This window comes from Babylonia areolata, chromosome 4, assembly GCF_041734735.1.
Source record: "Babylonia areolata isolate BAREFJ2019XMU chromosome 4, ASM4173473v1, whole genome shotgun sequence".
NCBI classification, from domain to species: Eukaryota; Metazoa; Mollusca; class Gastropoda; order Neogastropoda; family Buccinidae; genus Babylonia; species Babylonia areolata.
Window position 1 is genome coordinate 6,771,640 of NC_134879.1, and position 24,636 is coordinate 6,796,275.

At 40.1% G+C, this 24,636-nt stretch overlaps 1 protein-coding gene across 3 annotated transcripts in view; it reads right to left on the minus strand.

Annotated features, from left to right (window-relative positions):
- The window catches only part of LOC143280810 (uncharacterized), a 231,135-nt gene that overhangs the window by 41,427 nt on the left and 165,072 nt on the right, over positions 1-24,636 (minus strand). For all 3 annotated transcript variants that reach the window (XM_076585503.1, XM_076585501.1, XM_076585502.1), the window contains exons 45-56: positions 23,802-23,821; positions 23,118-23,233; positions 22,772-22,891; positions 20,439-20,488; positions 19,909-20,025; positions 16,967-17,080; positions 16,214-16,257; positions 7,755-7,852; positions 6,871-7,032; positions 6,316-6,356; positions 5,961-5,992; positions 734-846 (exon numbers count right to left, since the gene is read on the minus strand). In XM_076585503.1, the coding sequence (XP_076441618.1) occupies positions 734-846; positions 5,961-5,992; positions 6,316-6,356; positions 6,871-7,032; positions 7,755-7,852; positions 16,214-16,257; positions 16,967-17,080; positions 19,909-20,025; positions 20,439-20,488; positions 22,772-22,891; positions 23,118-23,233; positions 23,802-23,821 (1,027 nt within the window). The remainder of the gene's footprint in view (positions 1-733; positions 847-5,960; positions 5,993-6,315; positions 6,357-6,870; positions 7,033-7,754; positions 7,853-16,213; positions 16,258-16,966; positions 17,081-19,908; positions 20,026-20,438; positions 20,489-22,771; positions 22,892-23,117; positions 23,234-23,801; positions 23,822-24,636) is intronic.

The following is a 24,636-nucleotide window of genomic DNA, read 5'->3' on the forward strand; positions in this document are numbered from 1 at the left end:
GGTGGTAGTGGTACTCATTTCTGCTGCTTCTGATTCAGCCTACACAGGACACCACATATTACGCTGATGACGACGATGATCGTCACGGAACCCAGACTGAGTGAGAACTCCCCTTGAGTGGAGACCACCACCCCTTCCCTCCACGACCCGCCAACACTGGAGAGAATAACACGTACTGAGACAACTATGTAAGTGAAGGAAAACTCGAAACTGAGGTCACCATGAGAGAAGAATTTGAAAGGCCACATAATCTGGGATAATTTCTGTGAGGTTCTTTTCGGATGGCAGATAAGGATGAGGATTATGATAATGCTGCCATGGAGTCAAACTACCTGTAGTGTCGGTTGGGAAATCTCAGCAACGCTGCCTAAGGTGCACTTGTAAATCAGTGGCCAAATAAAACCTATATGTGTACATAAAAAAAATTCCATGACTGTGCTCGAACCCGCGTACCCCAAGTCGTTAGTCCGCAACGCTCGTCACTTCGTCTGATTGTCTACACACTGCTGACATGAACATCTTCATCAGTGTAAGTCTTATCATTTTGTCTTCAAATTCACAGACATATTAAAGCTGTAGTCTCAGGTCTGTACCAACCAAAATTAAAAGATACCTCCTTAACCATCAGGGAAAATAAACTATTGAAAAAATCCCAGGACTCAGTGAGACCAACGTCACAGTCTTTACCCGAGGAGCTGTTACCTACTGTTTTTTTTATATGCATCATACCCACCACCTTCCTGGTAACTGTGGCTTGACAGTCTGAACGATGACGTGACAAGCTGTGTGAACACTGCATGGGATTCGGGCCAGGTGGGGAGGGCTGACGCCTGTGAAAGTCCCACCCTGAAACATCACAAACACACTTGTCCTGTTTTCATCACAATCTTCCTATTGCAATTGGACCAGCTGTAAACTGCGGAAGTTCATCCAAACTATATTGTTTGCTCACTGTCAAAAAGCGAATTTTTTTCGATGTATTGAAACGTTCTACTGGTGTGTATTGGACGTCTGAGCTACAGCGGATCCGCATTTCACTAATGTCTAAACAATTTATTGATTATACGTTTGCATATGTCGAACTCCTGTCTTTTTCATGACTTCATAACAAAAGTAGCCAACATAATCAGAACGATCCATTCTGTGTGCTCTGTCCAGAATTTAGTTTTCTTTTAACTTGAGATGAGAAATGGAATGCATTCTGTCTGAAAACCACAAAAGCAGCTATCGCATGCTAAACGATTCACACAGTGTCCGACTCTTCAGTCATGTGGCAGATGAAGAAGTTGTATATTCTCGCTGACTGAAATTTTCAGCATGCTCATTCTAGTTCATTCAGTACCTCTGTCAAGAACGCAGTTTTCTCTATTTTTTTTAAAACTGCGGACAAGAAATAGAATATCATGTTGTCTCAAAACTGCAATGTAACCAAATGCTGATCCACAAAAAATAGAATTGGTTCGCTGATGACACTTTTTTTTCTGTTACTTTTCAAAGTACTTGGGGAATTTGAAGCAATTTCAGGATTAAAATTAAATTATGAAAAATACATGCAATACACAATTGGGGAAATAAATATGATTGCTATAGTATGTTTCTGTAAGTGAAAAAAAATGCTGCAATCAGTCATTTACTCCTAAATGGAAAAACATTGTTACAAGGATGTCCAGGGGTTGGTTTACTCCAGGAATATGGCCCAATAGCACTGAACGTTGGAGGACGAATAATAAGCCCTTTTTGGAAAGACGTATTTTACAGTTGTTCTGATGTTTTTTTCACCCCGATGATGTATATAATCAACAAGATATTTTGTTTTTTGGTGTGTTTTTTTTTTACATCAAATTCAAGACTGGTGGCAGTTTTTGTACATTGAAGACTGGGTTAGAAAAAATTGTCTGTTATGAAAAAGAACTTGTACAAGAAAATGGAAGATTTCTTTGTTTATATTATGAATTTCAAGACAGAATTTGTAATCTTGTTCCTGTTATGGAATACTTTGTGTAAACTCCATTTGAAGGTTCTCAATATAAAAAAAACTCATTACAGTGGATAACAACAATCAGAATGGGTTGAATCATAATCATAAAGCTTATAATGTTATGGTGAACTAAAAACATCAAAGGGGTTTTATATATATTGGAAAACCAGCACTACAAAATGCTTGTAAAAATTGGGAACATTAAAATAATACTCGGATAAAGAACATTTTTGAAATACAAGAAATACCCAAGAGATAAAATCCTGATGAATCCTGATCAAAATTAATTATTGTGTTTATGTGAGGAATTCTATGTTGATGAATACGAGAAGGCTATCAAATAACAAAAGTAATTTTTGTGAAAACGAAAAGGACACAATCCTACATTATCTATGGGAGTGTGACCATGTACAATCATTTTGGACAGAGTTTGCAAGATACTTAAAAGAAAAGTGTCCAAACTGTGATCAACATTTTGTTTTTGATGTCCCATCATCTTGCATCGTATCAGTGGCATTACTCTCATGACGCTCATTCCTAGACTTCCACCCACAGCCAAACCGGGTTCGTATGTCACAGTCCCAGCGTCGGCAGTCCAAAGGGAACCATCAATGTTAGATCGTCAAGAGGCCACACACTAGGGGAGACCGTGCATGGCTGTTCGGTGGTGTTCAGTAGTGCCTGTTTTGATTTAGGTAACCACCACTAGGCCCCCCACTGACGACAATAATAACTTAGTCGCGGAGCCAGACTAAGTGAGCGTCTCCCACATAGTGGTGACCACCACCACATCCCTCCAACGACAGTCATCCATGATTCTGCCAACACTGAAGACCCTGACAGACTTTCACACCAACCACGGAAGTGGGGGGTATGGGGGTCGAAACTGAGGTCACCATGAGAGCAGGGCATGGAAGGCCACTGAGTTTGGGACTTTTGAGGAGATTGGTGATGATGACGATGTTGCTATGGAGATCCATTAGGTCTGGGACTGCGTGACAAGGCTGTACTCTGCGCTTCCTGTTATAATGATATCCCGGCGTTAACCAGACCCGAAAGATACAGACACTTGCAGTGTTGGTCAGGAAATTTGAGCAAAACACCCAAAGACGCATCCGTACAGTGGATGATACTCAATTGTGTGGTCACAATCTTCCCATTTACGCCCACAGTACACTCAACTCGGGGGTAGGACCTGGCCGCGGGCTGAAAAACACACCTCTGCTGGTAATCGAACCTGCGTACCCCTAGCCGTCAGTCCGCGACGCTAACCACTTCGCCACGGCGGCTGGTAAAACTGTGATACACATGATCTCAACCAAGTGTTGGTGCATTTTGGATATGACAACAAAAACTGATGGATGCTTCTCATATATTCTATTGATAGCCAGTTTTTTTTTTTTTATACGAGTGCTGAATCAATAAAGTCAATCCACACCCATAACATATAAAAATAAGAGAGGCAAGGCCTTCAAGACTCACTTGTGATACACTTTAAAAAAAAAAATCGTTAAAATGTGTTCTGTATTTGTTATTACAAAGCTTCGCGTTAAAAAAAAAGAAGAAAAAAAAAGGCCTAACCAGATTCGAACCCCGCGTGTTCGGGTGAGAAGAAACTGTCTTATCCATTACATTATCGTGGCTCCTTAACTGACGTTCTAAAATTTAACATTTGAACATACTTTTTTAAAGGGCGATAAATCAATTGCGGTATTCGCAGTGAGAACGCTGTTTAAATCATATTATTCTGATGTATCTTGGGCATTCAAAAAATCTTTAAGGGCAATAAAAATTTAAAAAAATTCTTTTTAATGGCTATCGCCGCAATCACACTGCAACATTTAGCCGTTTTCACTAGATCTAGATAGATGTACAAGTTTAGTTACACCCGCCGGGAATGTAGTACGACACGGTCAATTCAATTTCTCTTGTATGTTCATTCTAGTTTTATAGTTTTAAAGTTGATATGAAAATTTAGTATTTTGTTAAACTAATAACATGTAGAGCCAAGTACAAGTACTTCTAAACGTCGTAAGAAGTAAAAAGGACTTCATTTTGAGAAAAGTCAAGACTGGAATTTTTTTCGTTTCATCGTGATCAGTTCAAGGGTATTAACTCGCATGGTTTACAATTTTTAACTGTGAATTCCGACTGATTCTGTGGATATTTTTATGGCAGTTTGGGGCATAATCCAGTAAGTGATGAGGCATTCACAAATCTTTCTCTGAATAAATATTTAACGGTCTCCTTCTCCAACTTTCCATAACATGTTATCGTGTATTGTCCATTGAATATAGGATTGAACGGGCAGGTCAACAACTTGAAACAAAATAGCATCGTTCGCGTTCGCGAAGAATATGAGCACGCGCTTTGAATGTGTATAAATATGTGTACGCAATTGATTTTTGCCCATGACCTTCAGGGCTCTGCCAACAGATCTGTAAAGTCCACTCGTCGTATTGATTTTAGTATTTTCCGAAAAAGACCACTTGGGTGAATGAACATAGTGAAAGCCCTGTACACTGAGAGTAAAACACACAAGCCTTTTATGTATTGAGTATAATTTCAAAATGTAATGTTTAAGATGAGAAAGATCAGTTTAAAGCAAATTAAGTCCCCTAGCAGAGTAATTTCCCTTTTTTATTATCTGCACCAAAACGTTTGCAAAATAAATAAAACTTCCATGCTTAGCAAAAGAAGTTCCTGTTTGAACAAAAAATGATAATAATGACTGCTCTTGTTGTGTCAGAATATCAGATCAAGGTGCCAAGTTTAGAGAATACAAAAAATATAAATATAACAGTGAATGTAGTTTGCATATAATCAGGCTTCATTTTTAAATATTTTTTGTGTGTGCCCATTCCAGAGGTGCAATATTGTTTTAAACAAGATAACTGGAAAGAACAGAATTTTTCCTATTTTTATGCCTGATTTGGTGTCAACTGACAAAGTATTTGTAGAGAAAATGCCTATGTTAAAGTTTACCACGGGCACACAGACACACAGACACACACACACACACAGACAACCGAACACCGGGTTAAAACATAGACTCACTTTGTTTACACAAGTGAGTAAAAAAGGGCATATAAAGCTGACAAGTATTTTTTAAAAATAACTATGGAATAAAACAAAAACTGTGCAGAAATGACTGTGCAGAAATAAGCGTTATATTACATGGAATAAAGGTGTGAATGAATGATTATTGATCTGTTAATGTAAACTAAGCATTAGAATAGTACATACAATTAATTTGTGAATGAAAATCTGTTGTTTTAACTATATTGTTTTGATGTGAGCCAGGCATCGTGATATCATATAGAATCAATGTGTGAATGAATACTCGTTGTTCTGCCTACATTATTTCTATGTGAACTGGGCGTAGTAATACCGTATGGAATCAATGTGTGAACAGATACTTGAGATTCTGCCTATATCATTGTTTTGTTGGAAACTGGGCACATGGATCGATCTTTTAATGAATATATATTGTTCTTCCCGTATTTATTTTGAGGTGGAATGATTGATATTCAGAGCAATGTATTGATGTAGCATCTCAGTGTACAGTAATATATTTGTATTTGGGAAAAAACAACGTATATCCTGCCAACCCAAACGATAATCCGGCAACAAACCGGGAACGACCCCCACCCCCCCCAAACAAAAAACAAACATCTTGCAGTTTCTATGGCTAGGTGAGAAAAGTAATTCGCGATCCGAAAATATGGTTTAATCCGCAACAGTTACACCTATATAACTGGTATGGGTGGAAATATATTTTTCTGTGTGTAATCCAAGTTTGGTGTTTCCACATAAAATGAAATCTTTAAAAGTATACCACGGAACCACGGACACATATACAGACCGACTCCTACGGACAACCGAAAAAGGGTTATTTCAGAAACTCAGTCAGTTTGTTTACACACGTGAGTCAAAATCAATAACAGCACAATACAACACGTGGGTAGTTTAAATCACTTACAGCTGGTGGCTGGCTCGTGGTGGGCGCATTACCTGAATATAACAGAAAAAGATATCAGAAAACAAAGAGAAAGATGATTTTATCAGAAAACAAAGTAAGTGAAATGCATACTGAATTATACTATGCTCAATGTACCATAAAATGATATAACAATACTACATGCCTGTTAAGAAAACATTTACATAATAAAAGCGAAGCCCCAAAACACTCTCCTGAACAACAGAAGAAAGATGCAGTGAACAAACTTATCAATCAACCCACTAACCAAAAGAAATCTAAACACACACACACACACACACTCACACACATTTTTCGAAAAAAGCAAGCACCAACAATGAATAATTGATATATTTACCTTGACTGTTTACCGTGTAGCATACGCTGTCCACACCGTTGCTGCAGCAAAACCACGTTGTGAGAAAAAAGTCTATTACATACTGTCCATAAACGAACTAATAGAAAATAAACGATGTTGCTATATACCCCCAGGTGCACTGGCCACAACAAAAGTGAACACACATTATTACTTTGTTAAGGAAATGGAAGACCATCATTTCACTTGTTTCTCGAAATTCCACGTACCATACGACTTCAGAAAAGAACACACACACACACACACACACACACACACACACACACACACGTACACACACATCCTGCCAAGATCTCGCAACAGAAAAGAGTAGATATTCTAACAATTCAAAGCAAATGAGACTGCCTACACTGTCAAACACTATTCAAAGAACTATGCAAAGAATTAGAGAAGAATTCATACACACAAATCAGCAAAAATACATTCCAAAAACATATTTCGATTTCCACAACACCCCTCCCCACCGACCTTCAACAGTGCTACAGTACTGAAACCCACCTCTCATGTTATACACACACATGGCTCTGTCAGGCTTACCTTTGCTTGACGTCCACGCAGACGTGGTGTTCACCCTGGGTGTATGGTGTGACGTAGAAGGTAGAGGCCTGAGTGTGGTTCAGGACAGCGGTCGGCGTGGGAGGCATCATTACCCCTGTGATGCCTGGCGTGTGCCGGCCTGGCGTCACCTCTGGAGGACCGCTGGAATACCGCCACGCTTTCTGCTCACTTGTTCTTTTTTTTTTTTTTATTAGGTTAAACAAGCAGCCCAGCCGTTACATTTTAGAATATGTGTATATGTATTTATCTGACTGAACCCTGAAGGAGTCAACGCTGTTTATTGTAAATTGATCCATTTATATATGACTTTGGTGTTTACAGGCCAAGCTCTAGCCACTATGGTTTAACACTGGAAAGGTAATGCATGCATTTCTTTGCTTATATACTAGATGTATGTAGACCAGTTTTTAATCATTCAGAATAACCAATGGACGAAGCAATCGTCTTATCTATTCTTTTATCTATCAATGTTCATCATTTCTTTATTCATTTTATCAAGAAAACAATATTTTGAGATGTGTTTCAAATTGATGCATACCGTACGTAGAATAAAAATAATAACAACCGAACTGAAACGAGCACAAGGAAACAAATCAATCAAACAAGCAAATATTGCGAGGCAACCTAATAAAGGTCAGTTTTGTGAGTGTATCTGTGTGTGTGTGTGTGTGTGTGTGTGTGTGTGTGTGTGTGTATGTGTGTGTGTGTGTGTGTGTGTGTATGTATACACAAATGTTTCATGGACACGGAGAGAGAGGGAGACATGAGATGAAGAGAGAGCGAGAGAGGTGGGGGGGTACACTGGGATCATAAGCGCGCGCGCGCACACACACACACACACACACACACGCACACACACTTACGATGAATCGCTATGGATGTAGACAGGTAGAGGACAGGTGTGACCCACGTCGCAATGGATCTCAAAACCATTGCCAGGTGTAGGCAACACTGAGTGAGGCTGAAACACACGCGATAAAAATGGGGAAAGGAGTCCGTACGCTGTCCTCAACCTGTTTTTGTTTGCTTCTTTTATCGACTTTCCCGTTAGTTTGGGTCGATAGTTTATTTGCTGTCCCTGCTCGTGATTTGGTTGTCAGGTTTCCATGAGGTGAGGTGAAAAAGCTTGATTTTCTTGTTTAATGTAGACCAGACTAGATGTCGTTAACTGAGGAGCAATGACAAGTTTGTGTAAGATTTGTAACAGATTCGTGATTATGTATGTTTATTTGATTTGCTTATATGTGTTTATTTTGTGTAACTGCATTTGCAGTCTGCTACGTCAATGTAGGTGGCCTACCGACTAGGTAACGATTGTCCCTTCACTAGGCTCTGAGTAGTGGTCTGGGTGCTAGTCTTTCGGATGAAAAGAAAAACTGAAGTCCATTGTACATCATGCATTAAGTGCATGTAAACGAACCCACGGCAAGAATAGGATTGTCCCTGTTATAATTTTATAGAAAAATCCGCCTCGACAGTATACGAATACACTTAAAGACAATAAAAAGACCAAGAAAAAAGGGTGGCACTGCACTGTGGCAACAAACCCCCCAATGGAGGACAGAAGCCCGTATTTCATCCTGAGAAATCAATTGTAACAAAAAGTAATAAAATTTTCTCCCACTCTTCCAAACATACACGTATCCATACACCCCACTTCTACTGCCTCGTGTGCCACGCTGGTTCTGTTATAAGCACGCTTATTCTAACAAACATGCTTCCACATTAACATTACACTTTCGTTACATAGTGAGGATATTTGCGAAATACCATTATTTTCTGTCCGACTCCCATGATCCCTCACACTGTCACGGCTCGTTGGCGATCTGTGTGCGTGCCTATGTGCACCTCTTTTCTCCTTCCCTCTTCCCCCTTTCTCTCTCCCTCCTTCCCCCCCCTCTCTCTCTCTCTCTCTTCCTCTCTCCTTCACCACCCTCTCTCCTTCGTGTATATGCTCAGTTTAACTGGGCGTATGCACGTGCGTCTCTGCGATATGTGTGTGGCATGTTCATATTCCTTGAGCATTTTTGAACTCTTGAGCGAGTTTAGAAGTTAATGTAGGTTAAGTGGAAAGATTCAGCTTCGCTTTTGATGCCAAGCTCTCTTAGAGACAGGTCGCCATTCCAGCGTGTGAGCTGTTGGGTGCCGTCTGACAGAAGTTGTCGGGCGTTTTCCTTGTCAACCCCCTTCTTCCTCTGTGTGTGGTCTATTTTCACTCTGGGCCAGTGGTGTGCCTGTGTGTCTACCTGGTGACAGGTGACGGAGTTGTGTATTTGTCTGTTGTGTTAACTTAGTGATGTGACTTGTAACTTTTGTTGTCTTCAAGGAGAATTATCTATCGTGCGTTTGTAAGGTTAGGGGGATGTTTTTATCGGAAATCTTTTAATTCCAATATTTTATTTCTAGATATTTTGGGGAATTGGGGAATGTGTGTATTCTGTTAAGGCGTGTTATTTCTCTATGTATTCAGCTCGGGTTATTGGTTCAAATGTATTTTTCTTTATAGTGGAAACTGTATCTAACTGCAGTATGAAATTTCTGAAACATCTTGTAACTGAAACGAGATTGTTAGTTTGTGTTATCACATCACTGAGTTTTGTTTCTAATATTCGAAACAAGCAGGACTGACATAAGGCTGACATTTTGTCAGTTGGAGGTTGCTGTTTTTTGTAATGGGTTCCTTCGGAATGTCTGGTTTAACCCTTTAATTACTGTGGGAAATGATAACAAACGGTTCATGCACTTTTCATGTTTATAGTTTGGAGCTTTTTGGGGGAGAGGCTGTTTATAACAAGTTATGCTCTTGCTTCCCTGGTTAGTTTAATATCTGTTGCTTGAGGAGGTTGGGGCGCGAGGAGGGGGAGGGATTCTTTTGAACTTGTAAAAGTGTAGTCTACAGAGACCGGGAGCTCATTGTTCCAGATTTTTCCTGTGACTTCCCCCGTACCACTGCCTTCAACGGAGCCCCATGTTCGACGCTGGAACAGTCTGTGTTTCCCTGCCCCAGTTTCCCACTCCCCCTCCTCCACATTCCCAACATACCCTTTTCCATTGTCCCCCTCTCCCCATCCTACCTTAACCCTAGAGTCTACAAGTTACTTCAATCTTCTGATGTTGGGTGGAGTTCGCTCAGGTGACCTCTGGTAGTGTCGATGTGCTGGACTGGTGCTGCAGTGACTCTGCGACATGAAGGATTGGAACTGAATTAATTGTGCTGTAGTTAGATGGGGGGAAACGTTTGTGTGCTTTGATTTGTCATGTCTTTATTTCGTTCCATGTGTCAGTAAAGAACCGAGCTGAACTTTTCTGTGTCTGTGTTTGTGTTGTCGGGGCGTTAGTCTGGGAAGGGTGGGGGTACATGGGCAAACCAGCCCGGGCTGTGACACACACAATACATACAACCGCTCTTTCTTCTTTTATTTTCTCTACATTAGCGTGGTATTTTTCAACGTTTAAAGGTCTGGTGTTCGTTATCTCTCTCTCATCCTCTGCAATCAAATTTCCATCAATAAACCACCAAAGCATACTCAACTTCACTCTTGCCTCAGAATTAGCCAATATATGTACAAGTTTGAGGTCAACCTCGGTGGTGAACGGCAGAGAAGAAATTATCAAGGATGGCGATAGTGATGGTGAACTGAAGAGCGCAAATGTTTGAAGATATGAGGCACTGGGACTTGTTCAACAGTTGAACAGCTGAAATAGAAAAATCGCTACATATGCGAGCACTGGTTCTGTGATGCACACAATGTTTTGTGTTCCTGACTGGTGATGTGGAGAAACATACCCCTCATCGGCATGTGCAGCACACTAGTCGTGACAGTTCAAACGTTGATCAAACGATGCCGCGTACTTTCTTGAATAACCAATGTGTATGTTGGAGTGTTGTCGTTGTCAGTGTAGTCTATAGTTTTTGTTCAAAAAAGGATGCACACGCAACTTCACCGGACTATACGAAAACTGGTGAGTGATACATACTTTGCGGAGTTAAACTACACACAAAGAAGATCCGGTTTAGTCATAATCAGAGCCTGTTGACAACTAGGCGGTGGGCAGCGCTGAGCAGCAATGATGGAAGTTGAATGCCTTTGTATCGTTCAATGATCAAGAAGTACTGTACTGCTTTGAAGTTTACTGCCACTGGCAAGAAGTTAAGTGTATGCATGTTTTATCTTAGCTGTGTGTGGCCCAGCTCACAGAACGCCAGTGCCCCCCCACGCCCCCACCCCCCCACCCACATCTGCAATCAAGATCGATGACACAGAGATCAAGTCAGTCGACAAGTTTTGCTACCTGGGCAGCACCCTATGCAGCAACGGAGCACTTGATGCAGAAGCAAAGCTGCGCATCACCAAGGCCAGCTCCGCCTTTGGCAGACTCAACAACAGGCTGTAGAACAACAAAGGCATCAGGCTCGGCACCAAGATGAAAACCTACAGAGCTGTTGTGCTGACCACCTTGTTGTACTGCTGTGAAACATGGACGACGTATCGCCGTCATATTCAACAACTTGAGCAGTTTCACCAGAGATGTCTACGAAAGATCCTCGGCAAAAAGTGGCAATACAGTCTCCAACCTCCAGGTCCTAGAGAGGAGCGGCCTGCCCAGCATCAAAAGCCTGCTGATCCAGTGCCAGCTACGCTGGGCAGGACACCCTGTCCGCATGACAGACAGCAGGATCCCGAAGATGCTCTTATATGGCCAGCTGCAAGCGCTTCAAGGACACCTTGAAGACAAACCTCAAAGCCTGTAACATATAAATCGCTTCCTGGGAAACTGATGCCCTTGACCGCTCTCGCTGGAGGATGCTGTGCTCTAGTGGCATAAAGACGTTTGAAAACAAGAGAACGCTGGCCATTAAGGAGAAGCGTGAGCAAAGGAAGCATGGCTCAACTTCTGGAGACGTTTTCCCTTGCAACACCTGTGGGAAGTGCTGCGCATCCAGAATCGGCCTCTTCTCCCATATGAGGACACACACCGACAGATACACCTGCCTGCCTATTCGTCCGTCGGTCCGACGGGAGACTCCATTAAGTGTGTGTGGCCCATTTTCAGTTCTAAGTCTGACACTTTCTAGTTTAAAACGAAAATTCAAGACTGCTGGTTAAATAAACGTTGGGCACTTTTAATCGACGACGACAACAACAAAAACTGACAATTTATTCATATTTTATCATATACATTTTAGAGAATGCTAAATTTACGAAGAATGACTGTAAAGGCTGCATAATCTGAATTATGATTATTAAGCCTTTCATTCTGAACACGATCATTGGCGTGTTTGTTTTGTCTTGTTTTTGTTTGTTGCTTTTTTGGGGGGTGGGGATGGGGTGGGGGGTGGAGGGGTCTAATTTCCATTTCTGTTAACATATAGATAGTTTTGCAAAAGTACACGCATAAGAGACGAAAATAGGGCAAAACAAACAAGATTTTAGAAATGCATAAACAAATGCATGTAGACACAGCTGCTTTGGGGTTGTTAATGCTATGCTTATCATAATCAACGGAGGGATCGAGAACGATGTTCCAATCACCTACTGACACAATGGCGTGATTCTCATACTCCAATATTGTTGTTCTTTTAAACTTTCATAAAATTATCTTTATTTGGACCGCAATTTTTTAATTTTTTTTTAATTTTTATTTTTTAGCAAAATGTATTTCTTCATAGTTTTTACTGATATCATAATGAAGTTCCCATTTGTAACCTCTTCTACTTGGTTGCCTTTAATTTTAAATACAGCAAAAAAATCATTGATATCCCCATTCTGATGCTAGATATTTTTCTATTTTTGTAGTGAATCGTGCATACTGTAGGCAGTATATGACACAGGATTTCTTCCGAAATATATGCTATGTGCTATATGACCTCTTCTTTTCTGTAAAAAAAATCCTAGTTCCTGGCAGTTCAGGGACGATATCGTTATATTTGTCATGTCAAACTGTTGAAAGGTTTTGTATTTCATCAGATTAATTTCTTGATTGACATACTATCAGGGTAATTAGAACATTTTCAATTACATATCATTTTTACAAGACCCAAAAATACACTCAGAACATTTCCCCTCCACTAAACTGAGGCGATAATAGCATGACACTGGGGAACAGAAGTAGTTGACGACACCATTTAACAGACACACGAGTTTCTGTCTTGGGTGAAAAAAACACCCAGTTATTATGCGTTGTTTCACAATCGAAATTTATTAATATATAAAAACAAGTATAGCAGTTACATATAATAATACGTTACTTCCACTGAATAAACTGAATGTGAATTATCGCTCGAGAGCTAAAGTGCAGTCTGTATGGATCCTATAGTTTTACAGTTCATTATCTTTCGACTTAAGACTGAAAGAAGATAACTTAATGTTGTGGTTGTATATGTATGCTAGGGTGTGTGTGTGTGTGTGTTGATGTGTCTACTTGCGTGTGCATGTATGTGCATATATATATATATATATATATATATAATGTGAGAGAGAGAGAGAGAGAGAGAGAGAGAGAGAGCAAAGAAAGGTAAACCATTTCAAAACTGAAACAGCTTGTACAAACACCTGTTCTATGTTAACCGCTGAATTTTCGCCTCCGCTAAATTGTCGCCGGAGACATGTTGGCGGAGCTCTGCTTACTGCTGAATTGTCGCCGCTTGTTTTGGTGTGAGTCGATGTTGTTGAAGACGAAAGGTAGTCGAGAAAGAATAAGAAAGTAAGTTATGAAGAAGCAGGGAACGAAAGGAAAGTAAGTACAGAAATTAAAAAAAGAAACAAACAAAGATCACAGTAAAAGAGTATTAAAAAAAAAAATTAAAGTAAGAAAGACAGTGCATGTTTGTATGCATTTGTGCACACGAGTTTGTTGGGATAGCCCGATGTTCCCCCAATTTTTCTTTCAGCCGGGTCTAAGTTCGCCAAGGTCTATATTTCCCCAGGTCTGTGTTCCCCTGGATGGGGGTCTATATTTCCCTGGTCTGGGTTCCCCTGGATCCATGTTCCCCCAAATTTACGTTTTCTGGCTCTTTGTTCCCCCAAGTCTATATTCCCCCGGGTATATGTTCCTCGAGGTCTGTGTTACCCCAAGTCTGGAACCACTGCAATATTAATACCGGTTTTGACCAGTAACCTCCACTGACCACCACTAACCACTGCTGACAGCTGATCACCAATGATCACTGACCACTTACTACCACTGGCCACTACTGACAGCTGAATACCGATCTCTGCTGACCACCGCTGACCAATTATCACCTTTGACCACTGACCACAGACCACTACAGACTACTGACCGCCAAGGACCACCACTGACCACTACTTCTGACCGCTGACTACAACCGACCACCAATGAGCACTACTAACAACTGACCACTGCTGACCATTACAGACCGCTGACTCACTGATCACTACTGACCTCAGAATACAGCTGAACATTATGGCCACTTACCACAACTGACTACTGACAACTGACGATCACCACCCCTTGACCACTATTTACCACCAATCAACACCTCTAACCACCGCTGACCACAACTTGCCACGGACAACTACTGACCACCGGTCACGTATGAAAGGCTACTGACAACTGACCACTGCGGATCACTGACCACTGACTGCCACTGACCACTGCCCTATACTGACCATGGCTGACCTGGGGGAATATAAACTTGGGGGAACATAGCGCTGTTCCCTCACGGCGCTTCACAGATTAAATATAACGATAAAGAAACACCATGGCGCTCCACAAATTACCTGTTACAAAAGTGACCGGGTATGCTAATAAGTTATGAGTGAAGAAAATAGACACTGCGGAAGTGTACCAACAAAATAGCAGTATGCGAGCGTGGCAATTTTGCACTGAATGCAGAATTTGATCGGAAAAAAATGCACAGAATACCCCCTCCCCCCACACACACACACACACAACCCCCAAAAGTAAAAATAAATTGTTAAAGCACTAAGCACTGAGTAACCGTAGAAATGTCACAAATCAACTGAAACGTAGCCAATCCGCTGGTATGTCGTCGACCTGCGACAATTTGGCGGTTCTCTGACCCGCTGATTTGTCGCCGATCTGGCGACAATTCAACTGAGGTCTGCTAAATGTTGATTTGTCGCCGGTCCGCTGATTTGACGCTGGCGACAGATCAGCGATTAACTGAGCTCCGCCAAATTGTCGCCTGTGACAATTCAGCAGAGGCGACAATTCAGCGGTTAACATCTATCTAAAACCTACTCATGCACGTGCAATACATGAGTAACCGTCTCGAGTGGTAAACTGAACTCAGGATGTACACGTGTTTACTGGGAAAAACAACATACAACTGTGATCACCGTGAACAGGTGTGTGTGTGTGTGTGTGTTTGTGTGTGCGGTCGTATGGACTTGCATGTGCGCCTCCATTTGTAACTGATGATTTAAAACCGTGTCCTTCAACACTATAAATAATTACATTAATATATTCACTTCTTCGTCAATTACTAATAAATCAAACATTCATTAAATCAATTATGCAATCAGTTATATAATCAAGAAGTCCAGAAAAAATCATTGGGACTGTACCAACTCCTTATTTAAACAGATCAATGACGAAATAACCAATTCCACCAATTCAGTTTGTGCACAATTAAGCAAAAATTGACGCTGGTATCATTGTCATTATTTCACATCCTTTTTTAACAGAAGCCGATTAGTCAATCAACCTATTGGAAAACAATGAATTATTTGTTCTGTCACGTAAAACATTTAGCACTAGCCCCAATGTCACCAACCATAATGAAGTAGATTCAACAGCACATAAGACACCAGTTCATTCATATAAAACCGACTTACCAATATTAACGGTCAATGACATTGGCATTAGGATAATCAAAATTAAGTCAAACAAACAATACATTTAACAAACAAAGGAAAAAATAACTTGTAGCAGCAAAACCCAAACCAATGCTTGTTCTTTCATCAAGCGTACCCCGTTTCAAACAGTAAAGGACACACACACACACACACACACAAATCACAAACGCATCTTCTGTCCGCAAGCACACTGCGCCAGATGCAATATATATTTAATCTGAACCCATGATGTGCATGTGCTTTGGAACACAAGTAAGTTAAGCATATCAACTCACTTCACGATGTTCGGTCAGACGGAAACCCCTGATTCACACTCCTAGTGGACACAGACAGCTCAGAGCACAGACTGCCACAACCACCATGACCAGTGCACACAGTACCCTCACGTCACCCCTTTCTGCCGACGCTCCTGACCATCGTCATCAAACGCAACTTCCCTGTACTGTGTCACTGACATCAACCACAGTGCCAACACTTACCTCAGTCTTTTCCGTGTTTTGGTTCACAGGAACGTCAGGATCATCTGTGGTAGAAAAAAGTTATCCAAACAAGTTATCGAAACATAAGAATAGATCGGAGATTTCATATGAACGACATACGAAAGAGCATACGTATATCTCAAAATAATCATATCTAAAAGAAACACAAAGGGGAACAACATACAGATGCGAAAGTAAGTATACGAACAAGAAGTAAGAACCGACAGTTAAAATGTCTGTATCTCTCTCCCCAAGCCCCCGAACACCTACTGCCTCCCCGCCCCCTACCCCTCCGCTCCCTCCCGTAAAAAAAGCAAAAGGAGGGGGGGCGGGGGAGAGTGTTGGGGTGGGGTAGGGGGGTGGGGTGGCGGCGGAGGCAGTGACAAGATTTGATAAAGCGAACACTCGAAGTTGGATGTGCTCCAACACACATACCCACATCACTTGTACATCCTCAGCAATTCACTTATGTTCGTTTTCTTTCTTATGCTCTCTTGTTCTCCGGCTCTATGTTATTATATTGTAATGTGTGTTCACTGTATCCCCTTCTGTTGCAATCTTTATTCGCTGCATTCATGAGGGGCCACGGTCTTTACTGAATAAAAATGTTCTTCCGTCTGTCCGTCAGTCCACTCTCTCTCTCTCTCTCTCTCCCTCTCACACATATTCAAACAAATTCAAACACACACACACACACACACACACACACACACACACACACACACACACACACAAACAGACTGTCTCTCTCACCTAGTTGACAGGTGAGGCCCTTTTTGCCGACTGGACATTTGCAGGCGACGTGACTGTTCTCGTTCACACAATGCCCATCATGTTCACAGTGAAGATTGTCACATGGATCAAGCACTGCAACAGATCAGTTTCAGTTTCAGTAGCTCAAGGAGGCGTCACTGCGTTCGGACAAATCCATATACGCTACACCACATCTGCCAAGCAGATGCCTGACCAGCAACGTAACCCAACGCGCTTAGTCTGGCCTTGAGGAAAAAAAAGTAAATAAATAATAGACAAATACATAAAAAAAAGAACTACTACTACTAATAATAGTATGTGTAAGGCGCAAAAACTTGACGAAGTCAACTATAAGCGGAAAAAAAAAGAAAAAAAAAGGCGCAAAAACTTGATGAAGTCAACTATAAAAATTTTTTTAAAAATGCAACAGATCAAACAACATTTAAATGGTCTTCACTCGCGCGCGCGCGCGCGCGCGTGTGTGTGTGTGTGTGTGTGTGTGTGTGTGTGTGTGTGTGTGTGTGTGTGTGTGTGCATGCATGCCTGCGTGGGTACACCTGTGTTGCGTACGTGTGTTTCCAAAATATTTGTCTAAATCTTATAAATCTCGCCCAATACGCTGATGATATAGCAGTTTGGATGAACGTAACTTTGCGAAAGAAAACAGGCTTGCGTTATATCAACCACATTAACAATCTATATCAATCAGAACCTGACAAATTAAACATTTATATAAAAGATAATGGATTACAGTTTTCAACTGAAAAGACACAAATGATACTTTTTAATAATGGTGCCCCCCCCCTCCCACACACACACCCCCCAACAAACCCCTCCCCCAAAATTACCAATTTCTTTATCTTGATGGAAAAGAACTCTCCTACAAATCTGAGGTCAAACTCCTTAGTGTTTATTTTTCATCAAGCTAAATTGGAAGAAACATCTAGAAAACATGATATCAAAAGCAATGAAAAGCTTAAATTTTCTTTAAATTGGCAGAAAACAGCCTTAGGGTCAAGATTCAAATCATCTCGCTACTGCGCTGGTAAGATCTAGATTGACGAATGGACATGGGGTATTTTTCTCTGCTCCGAATACTTTCCTTAAAAAATTGCAAAGCCTAGATCGCAAATTGCCTTAGGTATTCTGTTTCTTACGAAAACATTACAGTCATATAGAGCTGCAGGAATACTACCTCTTAATAAATTAAGAAAGCTAGCATCGACAAAATATGTAATTAGAGCAAATGATACAGAAAATTCTGTCAAAACTGAGATTAATATACGGTCTGACCAACCTGTTTCGAAACGAGCAAAACAGAACAGAAATATAGAAACTATTAAAATTTTCTTCATACGTGTCAGATACTATTAATTAATCAATGTTGATCCACAAAAATTATTGTTGTTCCGATTATGAGCACCTCACCAGTTCCATTATGGGAATTAAGTGGAGCAGCTTTTGACAACCAACATTGTGACATTAAGAAAGATGAAAATCCCAATATTCTAGCTTCTCGAGTCAAATCACACTTGTCTGAAACATACCCACACCACTTAAAAATGTATAGACGGTTCTGTTCTGGAAAATCACTTTGCTGGTTCTGGATATACAATTCCTGCTTTGAAAATTGAAGTCATATTATACTGGAAAGGGCTTCTCAATTTTTACAGCTGAATTAATTGCCGTTCTTATGGCATTTAACATATCTAATTGATATGCCCCTAAACGTGATCAATGTTTTATTTTTTGTCGATTTAAAATCAGTTCTGCAGTCTATCAAATCAGGTTGTGCAAACATCATTTTAAAATAAAGATTTTTGATTCACTGTATTCAAATGAGAGGAACTAATATTGAAATGTGCTGGATTCCGTCACACTGTGGACTTATTTCTAATGAACGTGCAGATCATCTTGCAAAACTTGGAGCTGAAAACGCTTTAATTGCAATTGAACTTTCCTCATCGCTTATCTGAAATGTGTAATATTGTTGAAAGAAATATGCCAAATTCCTTTCTGTCTTTAGAAGTGAACACTTCTGCCTTATTAAATGCTAAAGAACTGGCAGGGCTGTTAAGAACATGGCATTTAGGTTATTACTAGATGCCCCCCCCCCCCGCCCCCCCCCCCACACACACAATATTGTGAAAATATTGAATGCATTTGCAAGGGACGTTTAACAGTAGAGCACGTTTTAACCCGCTGTTTAGAAATGAAACCTTTTTTGCCTCCAGAAATTACTTAACACGTGTTACCAGTTTCAAATGTTATTATTATTATTTTTTTTAAGTTATATATTTTAAAATGTTCTTTATCAAAGTTAGCTAGTTATGTGTTAAATAGTCCAGTTGGTTGTTTATTGTAGGTCCCCACATCATCCTCTTTTCAAATAATAATCTACAGAAGTAGTGCATACAATATTTGATTATTGATTAATTTTTCTGTCTTAATCCTGCTTCCCCTGTCTCCCCCCCCCCCTCTCTCACTCACGCCCATCCAATATGTTTTTTCTTTCTCCAATCACTGACACTCACCCTATCCATTTTACATTTTGTACTCTATCTTTTCCACATTCTGTTCTCTCTCTCTCTCTCTTTTCCTTCCTCAGTCCCCTCCCCCTCGCTCCCCCTCCACATCAACTGGACCCTTTTCATTTGAATATACAGAAATTATTTTTAATTAATAATAACAATTATCATAATGATATTAGAAATGATAATAATACAAATGATAATAATAATATTAATAATATTTATTTCAGTCCAATATCATCGCCTTAGATGAACAGACTACAATTAAATAAACGAACGATGTTTGTCTAACTGCTCATTTAGATCCACCACCACCTACCATGCTCCACGTGTGCTGGTTTAGTATGTCTGCACTCTGGACTGAACTTATCACCGGAAATTCCACGAGCTCATTTTCGTTCTCTTACTTACCAGTTGCACAGTCAGGGCCCGTGTGGGTAACCGGACAGAGGCAGATGTAGCCAGCGGTACTATCGGGTACGCACTGTCCGCCGTTTTTACAGTCTGCGTTGTTGACACAGGGATCGTCTGTAAAACAGCCGGCATTTTTGTTTTTTGCTTTGTTTTTTAACTTCAGTAGTGTTTTTTAAACTTTTTTTTCTTTCTTATAGTTTGTTGATTTGTTGATTTATATACTATTTTCATTACGAACTTTGATGGAAACACACACATTCACCAATACACACACACACACACACACACACACCACAACCACCACCACCACACGCGCAGGCACGCACCACGCACACATACACCCACACACTCACACCCGAAATAGGACTGTTACACGGTTGGACACAAATCAAAGTCTGAAGAAAACTTCGAACAAAAAATGATAACATGCGAGCATGATGAAAAGGGTTTCTAAAAGGCACTTTTTTTTTTCTCGAAAATTAAAAACTCACCAGAATAACAGAAAACTATTAACAATGAAGACTCACTTGTGCTGTTTATGGCATTGACCGTATAACAACGTTCCTCTCCACCAACTCTGAAAAAAAATCACAAAAGACGCCCTTTCAGACATCCCCCCCCCCCCCGCCACCTCCCCAAAAAAACCGTATTTACCGTTACATTTGTGGTTGTTTTTCTTTCTTTTTTTCTTCCTTCTCCTCTCACTTTTTCCAGTTTCCATTTTTTCTCATTTTACCGTTTTGTGGGTACAAATGAAAACACATCCATCAAGACATATGAATAAAGAAAGCAAGCACAACATCAAGACTAGTGTCTTACGATATGATTATTAGCTAGTCTGTGTAAGTATGTCCATAAACATCATTAAATCCCCCAAGCGTTGTGAAATTACACATAGTAGATATATAGCATCAACAATATCATGCGCCATATAAGCCTTATCAGCGCGTTGGATTTGTGTGAAGGTCTGGCATCTGCTTCTTTTTGACAGCAGATGTGGTGTAGGGTGTATATTTTGGAACAGTCCGCACGTTTTGACGCCCCCTTGAAACTGAACTTGTAGTTGTCTGTGAACATTCGTGTCATACATGTAAGTGCACACTCAGATCTACGGTTTTATTCTTCTTTCATTCACACCTCACTCGTGTCACCCTCTCTACTTCCTTCTACTCTTGTCATCCTCTCTTCCCAACCATAACCCTAAAATATTTTAAGACGGGGTAGTGTCCCCACTAAAAAAAAATCATAATTACATAATAATTCAACTGATAAACACACACACACACACACACACGCGCGCGCGCGCGCGCGATTCACATCAAATTTAGGGACTTACAGAGAAGCAGGTGTTTTATCTCTTGATGAACAAAGGAAAGCTTCAGCCGCGAAAAGACTTTGCTAAAAGAGCTAAGACGATACAGTCTATGACATCCATTAATACATTTGCATCAGACATCATTAGTGCTACGGAATCAAAAGACAAGCAAATTGCAAAAGTACCTACTTTTTCACCAGTCCCTGAATGGGAGCAGTGTAAAGCTACCTTTGACATGGATTATACAGATTTATCCAAGAACCAGTCACCATTTTTGTTAAAACCTGAAGTGCTCTCCCATATAGAAAATCAATATTCTAATCATCTAAAAATATACACAGACGGATCTGTTCTAGATGGTAATTCAGGAGCGGCTGTTGTAATTCCTTCATTTAGAATAGAAAAAAAATTAAACTATATTGGTAGACAATATTCCATTTTCACAGCTGAACTTATAGCCATACTTATGGCCTTAAATTATATTTCAGACATTCCGAAAACTGTAAGCGAAATTTTATTATGTGTAGACTCAAAGTCAGTATTACAAGCTATAGAATCTCCAAATTCAAAGAAGCGAATTGAGATGACAATGGAAATAAAACATATTATTCACCAACTGACAAAACAGGGCATTAAAATAACTTTCTGTTGGGTACCTTCGCACTGTGGGTAGACCAAGCAGCTAGAAGAGCAGCACGTAATTTCGATGGCGCAATACAACTTGACATCCAGTTAGATCTACATGAATGCATTAGCTGTATAGAAAATGTATCTAGAAATCGATTTAAGAAATTACTTATAGATTCAAATAATCAATATTACCAATGTTGTGTAACATAAAGAATGCAGCTAATCCCAAACATTTTCTAAATTCGACACCAGCAGCACATTCAAGACAAATTACAAGTCTAATGTATAGAGTTCGTTTAAATGCCTTTCGTACAAAATTTTCTAAAAATATAAAATGTATATGCGGTAAGCAAATAACTGTAAGCCATCTACTCATTCATTGTCCGAGCATAAGACTGTTACTTCCAAAAGATGTAGCTGATGACTTTTCTTCCAATATTTCATTAGCCACTGAAAAGATTTTGAATGATTATTCATTGCTTAGAATGTTTTCAGAAATTTTAAACTCCAGTCCAGTTGGTATCCTCCTTTGATGTATTATAGTTAATACTGTTATTTATATTTACATTGTTGTAGGTTAATACTTGTTGATATGCATATACATATTCTCCTTACCATGACAACTCATTCAATACACACCACAACCTCTTTAGACTTTTTCTTAAAATATACTTTTCCTCTGATACCTAACATAAACTTTTTTTCCTTTTTTTTTACACTAATATTCACATGCATTCCCTTTCCTTTATACACTACTTTACTCCTTTCCGTCTAAAAACACTTATAGCGAATAGACGTTAAACTGAAGAAAACACGATTCACGATTTAGTATCATTTCCCCAAAATGGGATATGGGGGATATAAAAAAAACAAAAACAACAACATCGTAGTCATCATCTTGACGCAAGCACACACCCCGCTTGGACACAGACGCGAGTTCCTGCGGTGCTGGGGTCGATCAGAAGGTCTGTCAGGCAGGTGGTCTGGTCAAGGTGGAATGAATACACGCCGACAGTCTTAGACCGCGCGTCCGGGCTTTCGAGAAGATACAAGAACCAAATCACTGATCAGAACCTCTCTCTCAAATCCATGTGATCATAGTCCTTCTCTCTCTCTCTCTCTCTCTCTCTCTCTCAAACAAACACACACATTCTACGTTCAAACACACACACACACACACACACTCCCACACACACACACACACACACACACACACATCAACACACGCAGGCGCGCGCGCACACACACACACTACACATACCAGCTGGCTCCTGGTGAGGTGGGTTTCTCCGTGCCAGCCAGCACGTGACAAGGTGTGTCGTCACGACACGTGATGGTGGAACCAGTGGGCGGGGTTCCGTTTGAGAACCGCCCTCCCTTATCACACAGTATTTGGTTTGAACATGTATCATTACATTTAGTGCTAGGGAATACAAAACATCAGACAATGATTTATGGTAAGAACACAACCACTTTAAGTTAAGTCACATAATAGTGTTAAAACACAATCTTATGGTTTTAACATATACATTTATTGCCTAAAAATACATTAACTTGAACTCTTCAAATTTTATGTATGAGACATCTGGTTTTAAACAAGATCGCTGTTGGTAATTTCAAATGATAACGTACAAACTACGATACACTTAAAGCTTCTTCTTTTTTTTTTTTTTCTTTTTTTTTTTACAGTTTATGTGATTCAAGACATATTTTTTGCTTAAATACAAAACCTTTAACGTAAAGTTATGAATAACCACATTCCAATAACCTATTCAAAGAACATTTCGCTTTATCGTTTTTTCGTTCATCAATTGCTGTGATGTGGGAGCTGCATATATTTTGTATAAGACATGCAGTGAAAATTTAAACACACAAATACATGCAGGTATGACACACACTCACCTCAGTGGACAGCCACTTTTATCACGCACACACGCCAACTTACCGGTGGGGGTACGGTCTGCCCTGAAACAAACCATCAAGTGACAAAACTGAAGGTGCAATTCTTTTCGTTTTGATAAAAAACACATTTCAATGAATAAACGAACGACAGTCACAGCCATGTTTCCAACTGCAATATAGTTCATGGGGCCAAATGATTGGATTGTTAGAGTTAGATCAGCTTGGTTTTTCCAGTTCGTTTTCTTCGATTCCAAAGTGAGTTGCGAGTCTGAAATCTACACCAAATTCATTATGGTTGCGAATATTGGTCTGAGTCCCAAAGATTATGTTCCATAAGCAGAGCTAACGTTTTTGTTTTCGTTTTGTTTTGTTATTTTTTCGATCAGTAAATCTATTTGGGATTCGTACAGCTATACAATATGGACAAAAGGATAGCTCCTGCACATGTAGCCTGTACGCTAACACGTGTGTGCGCAGACTTGTATCCACATGGATTTTAGCGATAGAGACACACGTGCACAGATTGATAACCCAATGCACGCCCTCCCTACACATGCAAAACAGTCAAGTCAATGTCGTTCTTGATTCAACTTACGATCGTTTTTTCGTAATTTTAAACGATTTAAGTCACTTATTTTCACAGTTGTAATTAATTAAACTGAGTGACATGTCAGCCAAGCAGATGGGAAGCATTCTTAGTTAGGCAAAGTTGGTTCAAGCTAGCAACTAACCAAACAAGCAAAGAAGCGACTGAATGGGTCATAGATGAGTGAGTGAATCTGTTAGTACGTAAACAAGCAAACGACCAAGCGAACAAACAAGCAAGCAGGCAGGCCTTATTTGGTAAATCATATTTATGCAAGCATTTTATGTAGGTC